Source organism: Cololabis saira, chromosome 20 (genome assembly GCF_033807715.1).
Source record: "Cololabis saira isolate AMF1-May2022 chromosome 20, fColSai1.1, whole genome shotgun sequence".
NCBI lineage: Eukaryota > Metazoa > Chordata > Actinopteri > Beloniformes > Belonidae > Cololabis > Cololabis saira.
The window spans coordinates 16,956,925-16,970,580 of NC_084606.1; the positions used below are offsets into that span (position 1 = coordinate 16,956,925).

At 39.0% G+C, this 13,656-nt stretch overlaps 1 protein-coding gene across 1 annotated transcript; it reads left to right on the forward strand.

The window, feature by feature from the left end:
* Positions 1 to 480: 480 nt before the first annotated feature.
* ripk3 (receptor-interacting serine-threonine kinase 3) lies at positions 481 to 12,718 on the forward strand. Its single transcript, XM_061709764.1, has 13 exons — positions 481 to 565; positions 3,592 to 3,755; positions 3,835 to 4,003; positions 4,460 to 4,615; positions 4,895 to 5,040; positions 5,946 to 5,995; positions 8,122 to 8,283; positions 8,613 to 8,695; positions 8,823 to 8,868; positions 9,084 to 9,148; positions 9,873 to 9,918; positions 10,011 to 10,204; positions 11,653 to 12,718. The coding sequence occupies exons 2-13, from the start codon at positions 3,598 to 3,600 to the stop codon at positions 11,833 to 11,835; spliced, it is 1,458 nt and encodes a 485-aa protein (XP_061565748.1). The 5' UTR covers positions 481 to 565; positions 3,592 to 3,597; the 3' UTR covers positions 11,836 to 12,718.
* The last annotated feature ends 938 nt before the right edge of the window (positions 12,719 to 13,656 follow it).

A 13,656-nucleotide genomic window follows, 5' to 3' on the forward strand; every position in this document is an offset into this window, starting at 1 on the left:
CAGCTTGTGCAGAGATAACAAAGATAATTGCTTTTATGCAGGAGCTCCCCACCGCTGATGATCAGTTATTCAAACGCATTATTTACTATTACTCTTTTAATACACTAATTCTGTATTGTAGGAAAGTTTTTGTGCCATAAATAATAAGACAGTGTTATATGTCACATTTTAAATTATCTCACATTTATTAAACGGATCTTTGATCAGCTCATACATTACCTTGCTACTCTGTTTGTCACATTAGTGTATGTAACGGTCATTCTCAGGAAAATACTTTCTTAAAAACAACACACTATATTTAAAACATGACACATATCGACTCCATTGAATCAGACCGTGAGGAATAAAAGAAAAAGAAAGAAGAAAAAGACAAGACACAGCTTGTTTCCTCAGTAACCTAGAAGCAGAAGTAACAGAGAGAGTTATGGGATGGCTTAGCGCAGTTTCACTTCTTCTTTCAGTACTCGCTGCAGTGCCAGGTTAAAAAGTCTCTGAATGAGCCGAGGGGTTTTTACACTCCTGACGCCACAGTTGAATGATGAAGGAGCAGGACACAACACAAAGGGTAAGTGTTCCCCTGTTTTTGGGGGGAAATTCACCTAGAGACTCTTATTACTGTCAGTATGTGACAGCCTGCAGTAGTTTGTCATGTAACTACCATAGTGGTTTATAACTAAAATATATCCTTAATTATGCATAGGCTATAAATATATCCCATCTAATCGAACAACACAAACCTGCCATAGATGAAAATAGTACATAGAACTATTTTCATATAAGCTTTACACAATTATTTATCATTTTACGAGTGTTTCTGTTGTTTTGTGAACTTTCTGGACTTCCTGTTGCGTGCCTACGATGCTGAACAACAAACAAGTGTGCTTCCCTGAAACCTGTCTAGGTGCGACTGCCCGTAAAAGGTAGAAAGAAAAGAAAAGAAAAGAAAGGGATTATACGGTGAGACATGACATGAAGAAGAATTTCAACTTTGAACCGAAAGATAAATGGCATATTCAAGATTATTATAATTTTTTTTTTTTTAGATTTAAGGGTTTGTGAACCCTGTGAATGTGTTACACATGAGCATGACGTGAAACGTCATAGCAATTTTCTTTAGGGTCGCAAACGTAGGAAGAAGAAGAAGTCAGTCAAATAAAGCAGTCAAAATATCACAATCAGTAATTACGTGATTGAGGAAAATGCATTTGAGGGACTATCAAAGTATATGAACTTCAACATTTGTTCTGCCAGACTGGGACTGAACTTGTGCCGTTGAAGAAACGTCCTCCAGGTTCCCCCGAACCTTCACACAAACAGCTCAGTTCAGGTCCTTCCGGACTATTTCAGCTGAGTGAAAGATTTGATCATCCGGTAGCTTTTCCAAAACTTAAATGTGATTCTTCTCTCAGCCCAGTCTCTAGAAGTATCAGCATGTGTTGTTTGGTTTCCTGACACAAGATTCAGGTCACAGGCTCATGATGTTGACACTTCCCTTGTACTTCACTCTTATACATAAGAAATCTATGTACCATCAACAAATCAAAGCATCTTGATGCAGATTCAGGACCAAATAAATGGATCAACTCAAACTTTGTTGGATAAATACACCAACAGCTTCACCATCCGTCTAGTTTGATGACTAATTTGAGTTTTATAACTATTTTCAAGTAGATGACAACAACTACGCTTTTTGAAAGAAACACTGTCAGAACTCTGTTTTGTTTGTGTCACAATACAGTTTGACAAAAGAGTGCTGTAAAGAATATTAACTTGATCTTTTAATAAAAATGTTCAGCTAATCACACGTGATTCCCATCGTACAAATTCGCAACAACTGACAACTGTTCACGTTGGCTACGTTGTTAGTCCTAGTAAATAAATTATGCCTTACCTCTAGTTATTAGCTATTCATTTTACCTGAATACAACCACACATGACTGTATAACACAATTGTATTGAGTCAAAATGCAGAAGCAGTGTGACAAATCAATTCAACTCTTGCTACTTTTTTTATTTCAAGTTTTTGTGACTCTAGTGGCCTTTATTCAAAGTCTAGACAGGAAGGGTGGAGAGAGATAGAATGACGACGACGTGCAGCTGCAGGAGGGCTGTAGCCTCGGTACATGGGCCGCTTGCTTTAACCACTGTGCGGCCTAGTTCTTGCTGCTTTTCTAGGAATTAGGCGGGTATGCTGCCGCCAAGTACTAGTGAAACGCATGGTTGTTAATACACAGTTATTCAGGCGTGTGATAACACAGTGTTGAGGGGGAACGACATTAGCAATGTTTTTAGAGAAGCAAGAGTCCCATCAGTCTGGGAAAAAAAAGTATAGGGCCATTTTCAGAGCATCACCCCACCGAGAGAAGAATTGTTGAGATTATAGACAAAAACAAAACTTTTCAATTCAGTCAGCAACCTTCCTGGGAGTCGACCCCGCCCCCACCCAGCAGTCAGACCATGCAATGAACATAAAACATGTAGTAAACTTGAAGAGCTAAATATCAGGCTCTGCAGGCCTCAGTTTGCATGTCAAATAGTAAAGTTCATGAGAGTTATGTTAGAAAAAGTGAAGTATCACTTGTTTGGACGGTTTCTAGCAGAAAGCTTCTTCTACTTAAAAGGGACATATTATGGCATTTAATGTATATTTTAAACAGGCCTTGAATGTCTTAAAAACAATCTTAAGCTTGTTTTTTCTACATAAATCAGAAATTCAGCCTGTGGGCCATGTCTCTAGTTTTACCGCTTCTAAAGCCTTTTTCTGTGCTTCATTCTGAGGGGAGGCGAGGCTATGATAATGAGGCTCTGCGCTGATTGGCTGCTTGAATGACGTGTAGCAGGGGAGGGAACAAAGCGTCGCTCTGGGGAGAAGAGCAGCGGCTGTGTAGAAAAGCGTGTCCACGGTTCTGCGTTAAATCGACGCGTACCCTACGCCGTAGGCTCTGCGTTGGTGTAACGCGGAACCATAAATCAGCCTTCAGTCACCTCGTCTTCACACAGGAAGATTTAATTTAATTCTAAACAGGTACACCACAATTATTTACTCCGATTCCTCATTTCATTTATGTTGCAAGACAAATGAATCATGTTAACTGTAAAGAAATCACAACACTGAATTTTCACAAATGGCAACTTTATTGTTAAACAGTCACCGCTTCTGAACAATGGCGGAGCTCCAGCCGGCGGAGTTGTGGGCGTGGTTTCAGCAGCGGAGGCCGACCTATGGAAATGAGCGCCTATGGTGACGTCACCATAGGCGCTGATTCAGAACGGCCCGTAGAAAGTCACATGACAGTGGAAGATTCTGCAGGGCGGGGGTACAGACCTTGCAGAAATTCATGGGATTTCATCTTTCCTGTGTTGGCAGGGTGAGGGGAGACCACTTTATATATGTTAAAACAAGAAAAAATGTGTTTTTCATAATAGCTCCCCTTTAATGATAACGTGGCAGGAAAGGTCCGGCTTAAAAAGCTGCAAACAAATCACAATATTGGATCAATGTCCTTTGGATAGATTAGACAACAGGGGAACATTTTGGCCATAATTACTTATATATGTATTATCTTGAGTATGTTTTTGTTTCTGCTCCAGTGAACTATGGCACTAAGCAGCTGTCCAGTTCCGGTGGAGATCGAAAACTCGGCCTTGGAGGGCTGGAAGGTGATTGGCTCTGGAGGTTTCGGACAAATATACAAAGCCAGGCATCGAAAGTGGTGCTGCGATGTTGCCATTAAACTGCTTCACCACGATGATGGGTAAGCTGTTTACACAAAATAGTTCTTAGCCGGAGGGGTGGGGGACAAGGTTACTAACGGTACAAATCAACACACACAGAACCAGCTCCTCTTTGCTGCGAGAAGTAGACATGATGCGTCAAGGAAGCAGCCCTCACGTTATTCATGTCCACGGGGTGTTCAGGGGTCGACTGCCTGACGCGGGTTCCTCCGTACAGCTTGGTTTGGTCATGGAGTTCATGGAGAGAGGATCACTTTCCTCTCTGCAGGTAAATTAATCAGTTCATCCCTGTCACTACGTTAGCCCAGACTGAAATAACTCTCGACTTTTGAGAGAAAATCAAGTCATTTTGCAAATTATTCAGTGATAAAAACGACCACCAGGGAGGAACTGAGTTGGTTTAATGTAGGTGAGCAAAGACTGTGGTTTGGGTAGCGGAACCTCTGTTGTCATGGATACCATTGTAAGTGCACAGCAAAAACTGTCCCTCTGATTTCAACGAAATAAATATCGTTGCCAGTGGGGTAAGAAAAAAATGTGTTCTAACGGACAATTGCTGGTAAAAGAAAGCAATGTTTGTCTAATCTCAGTTCAAACCTGCACATTTTGAATGTTAGAAACGTGAAAATTAATCAAGTACAGCTGAAAATGAGCTAAAAGACGGTGGCTGTGCAGAGAGAGCAGAGAGGCTGTAATCGTGTAAGCACTTTCTTTCTTTTATTAGGAAACTTTACAAGTACCCCCTCCCTGGCCGCTCGTCTCCAGAATGATTCACCAAGTGGCTTTGGGTATAAACTTCCTCCACAACCTCTCTCCCCCTCTGCTGCACCTGGATCTGAAGCCCAGCAACGTGCTACTGGACTTGTCTTTGAACGCCAAGGTGAGGGCCCGTGATTTCAGGGAGCGCTCGCCACGTTTCACCCGCCTCAGTCGACGCCACACACTCCATACAACATGGCTGGTTCAAAATGACCGACAGTCAAAAAAAGAGAAAAAAAAAAGAAAAAGAAAATGAAAAAAAAAGACCTACAGTGACTTTAATTTGTAACAATTTTTGTCTTTCAGATGTTTACTCATGTCAACATTAAGACTCATGTCCTGCCTACGTCCTTGCTTTCTGTTCTAATCTTTTCTTTCCCCCCTCACTCCCTCTTTTTAGCTCACAGACTTTGGCCTTGCCCGATTTTATCACAGCGTCACACGAGGTTCCAGGAAGGACAGCGACGAGGCTGGAACCATTAATTACATGCCACCAGAGGCGTTTACCATATCATACAGTCCTTCACAGGCCTCCGATATCTACAGGTAGAAAAGACCTTGACCACTTTCAACTGTTTAAATAAATAAAAAAAAAGGATCTTGATTTAATATCATTTAGTTTTATTTTATCTTATGAAAGCAGCTAATCAAGGTTGTAATAACAACTTACTTTATATAAGTCATTTAAAGGAGCTTGAGGCCGGATTGAGGCAGAATTTATGAAAAAAATTCGTATACGTTTTAAGTTTTCTAGTAATAATGTCAGATGTAGCGTTCCAAACCCAAAAGAATGAGCCCTCTAGTGTATCTCTCTGTTGCCTTGAACAGGCTGTGTGCTGCAAAATGTGCTGCAATTCGGGGGCCGAATTTCCCGCGCTGGGCTGCGGATGTGACGTCACATGACGCTGCATGCGCGTTCTCCCCGTTCTCCCGTGCCGGCTTCACTGTTGACTGCAGTACCCCCAACGGCCGTCGTGTTGAAGGGTGGCGCTAGAGAGTCTCATTTCTTAAAAGGAGCCTCAAGCTCCTTTAAGTCTGACTGAACGTTTGTGTATATGGTGGTGTTTGGAAACATGGAAAAATATAAGTTATACACTCATGCAGAGTTGTGAAAACCTGGGTATAATAACTGATCTTGGTATGAAATGAAAATGATAGTGAATGTTAATTTTTAAGTTCCATATAATACAGGAAAAAGCATTTCTTGAAATAATGCTTTACCAAAATAAGAAAAGCGTAATTGCAATCTAAAAAAGTTCCAGGTGCTTATGTAATGACTTCCTCTTCTGATGAACTTCCCCGAAATCCTTCCCCAACAGCTCCAAACAGACCACTACCGGTTACGAGATGTTATTAACTGAGACGATTAAAAATAATAGGACAACGTATGACAATAATGTGGTGATCGTACAATAGTTCAGTGAGTAATGGCATCTCTTTTCTTCTTTCAGCTATGGTATCCTGCTGTGGTCCATTATCACAGGGAAGCAACCCTATCCAAGTAAGTGATCCTTATGTCATGTAGAGTTGTTAAGCCAGACGCCAGGTTTAATATCTTGAACCTAAACTGTACACACTGGCAGACAGCGAGTACAATCAAGCCTTTTAAATCTTCCTTTTAAGTCTTTTCCTTCTTTAAGAGAACTTCCGAGGAGTCCCAATGGCAGCACGACTGGAAGTTGCTGGGGGCGTCCTTGTCAATTAAAAGACTATATATATAAAAAAGGGGAGAGCTAATTAGTGATCTGATGCAGTAGTGCTAGTCCGCTGTGGCGCTGGTCCCTGAACCGCTGTCCCACGTGTGTGTCCCAGTACACACACATCACAACACAAGCCACAACAAGCTCATTGATTTTTATTTATTCATTTTACATTTGTGCAGTTTTACAGGTTTAAATAACTAATGAAAGAATCAACCCTTTACATGAGCCATTGAATTAAACACATACATATTTATCACCAAAGCAACACAATTTTAGCTCATGAAAGCTACTGCATAAACAAACCCAATATTGAATCACTCAATTTTAATCTCTTAAGGTTGTTTTGGTGCTTATATTAATATATATATATATATATATATATATATATATATATATATATATATATATATATATATATATATATATATATATAATATAAATGTGCCTGTGCGCTAGTGCTGCATTGAAGTTATGAGGAAATATCTGGAAACTACAAGTAAATATGTAGATGTACAGTAGACCTTTATCAATGCCAAAAGTTACTTGATGTGACATATCAACTCTTGTCCTTGAAACCCCCTACTTTGTGTAGGCGGTGCCAGCAATAGGCACAAAATATTGTGTGCATATTACTTCATTTTGCCTCAGTATAATGTTTGTTGCTGATAGAAGAAGTTGCTGCTGAGACAGGACTTTATTTACAGTCACCATCACATTTGTTAGATTGTGATAAATGAATGACACGGTGAGGCTTAATAATATTTAAATTGAGAACTTGTAAAATGAGTTACAGACTTGTAGCTTTAATTTAGGAGGTTTCACAAAAACATGATTAATTTAGGAATTACCGGAATTTTGAAGAAAATTACCAAAATTTTCAAGGACTCAAAAACACATTTAGTAAACTGAACTAAGATAAACTTGTATCAGAATAATGGGAAGTGAAATGTGTGGAGAAGGAAAGGAACAGCTTATGACGCAAAGCAGACCGCGTTATGTGTCAGGCATGGGGGAGGCAGTATGGGGGAGGCAGTATTATGGTACGGGCATGAATGGCTGCAAATGGAAGGGTCCACTGGTGTTTATTGATGATGTGTATAGGACTTAACTTCCTGCTCACACTAAGGCAAATGGTACAAAACCGACTTCACTCGCTCGCTTATAATAAAGCTTAGGAAAAATTAAAGTAAATTGACCAATGTTGACCAACTAAAAAGTCAGATATTAACATTCAAATGTCTTGATCCTAAACAAACGATAAGTTAAACAGTGTTTTTGAAGAGGGTTTTCATTGATAACTGTTAAATGCTGTTGACAAAACCTTTATTACCTCTGGTCCTGAAAATCATACAAAATTATACTGCTTTAATCATCCTTAAAAATTGCCATTAAAACATTGGCATACTTAAATGTAAGAGAAGTCACCAACTTCCCAACAGAATTAATTTAGCAAAGGTTTTTGACTGTGTGTCTTTACAGCCATATATATTTTATTTTACATTTCTTTTTTCTCTCAGTGTGTTTTCTTGTTGAGCTGAAGTAAATTTCCCCGCAACGGGACGATTAAAGGTTCTGAATATGGCTGGGTTGCCACGGCAACACTAGTTCTGGCTTTCAGGTAGTAGAACAGGGCGTCGTAAATCCCCTTCTCTGGTCCAGCCACAGTTTGTGAAAGTGACTGGAGGGCACTGAAAAACACCTGAACACAGAGGTCTTGTTGTTAAAATGTGGACTGAAAATAATGAAAAATGTCGCGTGACATTTTCAGACCCCAGGTTCATTGTCAGCGTCCAAATACCGATTGACCAAACTGTACGTGCATTAAATTGCTTACAGACAACAGGCATATATTGACGTCTGTAAGCCACACTTAATAGGTGCAACAAACGTCTAACAATCGTGTTTAATTCTTCCTCTGCTCCAGATGCCATGTCCAGCATCGTGCGGATTCGGATCCCAGAGGGCGACCGTCCATCCCTGGACGAGATCAGATGTCAGGAGGCGGGACGTGCAGGCCTGGCAGGACTGATAGAGCTCATGAAAAGATGCTGGGAAACAAGACCCAGACAAAGACCTTCCTCTTTCGGTAAAACAAACTATGACCTTTGCGCCCTGGTGGAATCGTCAAAATGTGATACCTTGACATGTATAAATCAAACACATTAACAGGTGATGGTGTCACAGATCCATCTGGAGGTGGATGCTGTAATGAACCGTCGATCTGTAGCTGTCACGGCCTTGCTTCAAACAATCAGATCAAATGAGTAGAAAAATAAAACTTATCAAAGCCAAGGGGGAGAAAAGTATATTTAGACTATTTTTCACTACTTTGATTGCTGGAAAAACAAATAAAGTAAAGAAGTTGTAAAAGTTTGACTCTTGCCTCTGATGAAACCTTTTTTCCCTCCTGCATAGAGTGCACAGCTCTAACAGAAGAACTGTACAAGATGCACAAACATACGATCAACGATGCTGTCCATGAAGCGCTGAAGGAGCTGGTGAGGAGCAGATTTAATCTGACGGGCTCAAGTGAAGCTGTGATTAAGCTTATAACATGACACAGCAAAAAACTATTTATGTACATCATTTTCACCACAGCCCGACTCTTTCTCTTCCTCTTTTCAGGACCAAAAACAAGAAGCAGGAATGTCTCGTAATGATACAACTTTAGGTCAGTTTTATTCAATTAGATTATATTTGATATTTGTTTTTTAATTTTAATTAAATTGTTCCTATACCTAGCCAATTTAGCAGACTCCCTCCTCTATTACACTAAAACATGATTTCTAACTCTATTTTGTGTCTCTTTAATCAAACCAGCATCCTCTGTGTGAATTTTAATCAGACATGGATACATTTAAAATACTTTTTTTTTTTTTTTTGCAGTAACTTCTAGAGTTTATGCTCTGAACATTCACGATAATGTGCCAACGGGACGTCCGCCCGTTCAGGTGAGAGTCAAAAGTTTTGTTTTGGCTGAACAATGGGCATCTCCATGCAGAAATGCCTAAGTATGTTTCATTAACAGAGAGCAGCAGACTCTTTAATATCCCCCATGACACCGCTATGATACCACCGTATGGTCAATAAATTCCTGAAAGTGTTCATCTCTGAACCCACGAAGAAAACCAAGTGACTCACGATGCCGTCTGGGAGAGTTTTTTCTCTCGTTGCAACAAATGGGTTAACCCTGTTACTATATTTCTAATGTTTGCTGTGTGGAAATATCGTGCGCATCATTTCCTGCTGCATCAGGGGGATTTTTACAGGAAAGAATGGGTGAACGCAGCAAATCTAGTCTTAAAAAAAGTGAACAAGCCTCTAATCATGGCTACATCGTTTTTTAGATATGCATGTTGGGCTTCAGATTACGTGAACGTAACCGGATCACCTTCTGGCAGGTGTCAATGGCTTTTGTTGATAAATGTTGCAAAGACTTCGCAGAGTGTGTACTATTTCGACTTTTGTCAACCCTTATGCATATGAATGCTCAAAACATCCAGTGGGGATAGTTGGCCATAGAGAGCTTTTTCACTGGTTACTAAATATGTGGTTAGTTACATTAAAGTACACAATATGACATCAAACAACGACAGATCGCATAAACACTGCTGTAACTTGAGCTACAACCCAACCGTCTGACTAAAACTTTATTTATCATATTTTATATTGAAGGAAATGGCCGGACATTGGATTGCAAACGAAAGAGTTGAAGCAAAAGGTGAGAAGGAGGTTGGAGCTGAAGCTGGGAGGGTGGGGATTTACAATGCAACTCCATCCAAACCTTGTCATGGCTTTATGTCTCTTTTTCAGATTCCTATCCAGGTCAACCTCCAAGTGCGTGCAAAGCCGTCCCTGCCTGCTCATCCAAAGACTGTCAAGAGAAGACGTCCTCTGTTCATCCGATTCAGCCCTCGCCACCTCCTCTTTCAACTAGGATGATGCCTCAAAACAAAGCACCAAAATGCTCACAGCAAAAGTTTAAAGAGCTGTCGCCACAGTATCAGGTGGGCTTTGGGATATTCGCCCACACTTTATTGAGCTTATCTTGCAGTGAAATGCCGTATCCCATAAATTAGGGAGGAAAAAGCTCAGCATGCAAAGATAGGACGGAAATATGTGAGCGAAACGTTTGTAACCCATGATGGTGAGATGGTGAGCTGACTGAAAGGAACTGGCCGTGGGATCGATGTAGGTGTGGTAAACAGAAGAATGAGGACATCTGATGGATGGATGGAGTAATGCAAAAAACTGAAGAACAATGGAAAAAAATATGTTGCTTTGTAAATTAAAACTAAAATATTCGACTGAAACTCTAGAAGATTTAAAATTTGAAGCTCTGGAAGTTCAACTGCAACACAAATTTTAGTTTTTGCTTTCTTGAAAACAGTCCACAAGTAGAAAACTTGTTTTCATTGTATTAGCCCGTTTAAAGCCTGACATATGAAATAATACACAGAAAATCCTGTAAATATATATATTTTTTATTCCAAATGTTTATTGTACACTGAAATCAAACAATTGTGCATTTAACCGTTTCTAAAGAATATAGTTTGTATCGCTATAAATACATTAGATCATTTTCATTCATTTATAATCATATGAAATGATTTGTTTAATTTATTATTATTATTATTATTATTATTATTATTATTATTATTATTATTATTATTATTATTATTATTATTATTATTATTATTATTATTATTATTATTATTGGGATGGAGCAGAAGACCCAGAAATTCATGTATCAAACAGATCATGTATTATAAATTCAACCTGGTCTATGTAGCAATACCAACTCTGACCACATGGGGACATCATACCAGCAGGGTCTGTCCCGGTCTGCCCCAGGCATCAGGCCATAGACTGTATAAAACCATCACACACAAAAAAGTGCTCATCTAGTGGGACATGTAATACAAGACATACTGTCCCTTCTGCTTTTGATCAGTTTTTACACCTACTTCAGTCCTAATTAGTATCGTGGGGGGCCTGCTGGAGTCTTTCCAGCTGCTACCAAGAGAAAGGTGGGGTTCACCCTGGACGTGGTTGTCCATATTATTTAAGATTGTTTCATAAAAGCCACGTATTTCAATATCAAATGATGATTATAAAATGATTTAACAGAAAATGATGATATGTTAAGCTTCACATCTTCCAAAAAGGCGATCCTCAGCTGAGCATTAAGTCAAAATGTCCAAAATATGACCTTCAAATAAAACAAATCATTAGTGCAATGCTTTAACTGATTGAAAAATAAATAAACATTATTGTTCATTCTAACAAAAACACCCAGTTTGCGTTACCTTTCTGAAATAAATGACATAAACGCCGAGTTTCTCTTGAGAGGAGCACATTTGTTCAACTTGACATGTGGAGAAGCAGAAACAAATTACTGATGTTCATCATGTTGCACCATGTGTTTACATAAAAACTGTTCTTCTCTCCTCAGCGTCAGTTTTCCAGCCCTGAATCGCTCCTCTGCAATCCTCAACGAAGGATCAACATGCACTTCGTCAATGTGAACGGGTTTCAGTTCGGCAACAACAACACCATGTACATCCAGAGCCCAGACCCCTCCGAGAGGAAGCGGCACCCAACAGCGCCATCAACCATCAACCTCCCACTGCACTGAGGTCACGACGCAGGACGGACCTTTTTATTTTCACATTTCCCTCAGTGGTTCTTTTACAGTTCTCTTTTACAGTGTTTATGTGTGTGTTTTCTAATCCTTTTAATTTAGTGTTTCTTTTGAGTTAAAGTAATATTTCTGTTTTGATATTTTTTTTATTTATTTATTCTGCTTTTTCCCTTTGAAAGGATAAAAACAGCGTCCCACCCCCCTTTTGCACGGTCAGCAATATAAACATGAGCCAAGTCTGATCATATGGCTTTTGCTTTTTCACCAACTGAGGCCAGAAAAATCCAAACCGCAGCGCCAGCTTTGTTTCTGATGCCAAAGCTCTTCTTTCTCACAGACTGACTATTAATTTAAAGAATGTATATATATATATATATATATATATATATATATATATATATATATATATATATATATATATATATATATATATATATATATATATATATATATATATATATATATATACTGTACTATATGCTGTAAACTGTTGCCCATAAAGTTGGAATATTTAAAAAAAAATCTTCCCATGAAATGATTGTGGATGTTAATGTTACTGAAAACAAAATCATTCCAACTTTATGTGCACCATATGCACACATATTTCATTACATTTCCTAAAACTGTAATTTCACCAGCATTACTATGAAAAGAAAAATATTTTTCGTATCTGTCCTGAAAAAGTCAAAGCGTGCTATTTAAATGACTGTTCATGGAGAGGACTAAAACAGTTTTTGGCATCTACTGCTGTGCAATAGATTCCAACAATGTCTTTTTTTTACCCTTATTTGCCCTTTTGTACCCAAGAAAATGATGATGACTGAAAACGATTTGTTTTTGTAAATACAAGCTTACATTTGAACTCTTACCCATTAAATGACACGTTTGTTTGACTGGACTCGAATGATTCCCAAAGCAGAAGCTTCACAGATGTAGATTCAGTGAAATGTTGGAGTTAGTGTACCTGAAGGCAAGGCAAGGCCAGTTTATTTATATAGCACAATTCAACACAAGGTAATTCAAAGTGCTTTACATTGACATTAAAAGCGGCAAGACACAATTAGACAGTAAATAACAAATAAGATTGAATAAAATTATGAATAAGATAAGAAAAGAAGTAAAATAATAAAAAGCACAAGCTGTTAAAAATAAGGGCAGTAGAGTACAGCAGGTAAGTATTTAATTTAGGAGTACGCTTCAGTAAACAGTAATGTTTTTAGGCCTGATTTAAAGGAGCTGACAGTTGGAGCAGACCTCAGGTCTACAGGAAGTTTGTTCCACCGGTGAGGAGCAGAATAACTGAACGCTGCCTCACCTTGCTTGGTTCTGGTTCTGGAACCACAACAAACCAGATCCAGATGAACCTCAGGGGTCTGGGAGCTTGATAGGAACTAACAGATCCAGCATGTATTTTGGTCAAAGACCATTCAGGTCTTTGTAGACCAGCAGTAAGATTTTAAACTCTATCCTTTGACTCACTGGAAGCCAGTGCAGTGATTTCATGACCGGTGTAATGTGGTCCAGTTTCCTGGTGTTTGTAAGGACTCTGGCGGCAGCGTTCTGGATCAGCTGCAGCTGCCTGATAGATTTCTTGTTAAGGCCTGTAAAGATGCCATTGCAATAATCCAACCTATTGAAAATGAATGCATGAATACGTTTTTCCATGTCTTGTTTAGACAGAATCCCCTTAATTCTAGCAATGTTTTTTAGGTGGTAGTAGGCAGATTTAGTGATAAACTTTAGATGGCTGTTGAAGTTCAGGCCTGAGTCAGTAATTACACCCAGATTTCTGGCTTGATTTGTAGCCGTCAATGA

What these genes read in the sequence shown, in the direction of transcription:
- ripk3 (XM_061709764.1), top strand. Translation starts at nt 3,598, where the DNA reads ATGGCACTAAGCAGCTGTCCAGTTCCGGTGGAGATCGAAAACTCGGCC. An exon ending in ATGAAGCGCTGAAGGAGCTG is followed by an intron (nt 8,696 to 8,822) that starts GTGAGGAGCAGA and finishes TCCTCTTTTCAG; the next exon opens with GACCAAAAACAAGAAGCAGG. An exon ending in CGGGACGTCCGCCCGTTCAG is followed by an intron (nt 9,149 to 9,872) that starts GTGAGAGTCAAA and finishes TTTATATTGAAG; the next exon opens with GAAATGGCCGGACATTGGAT.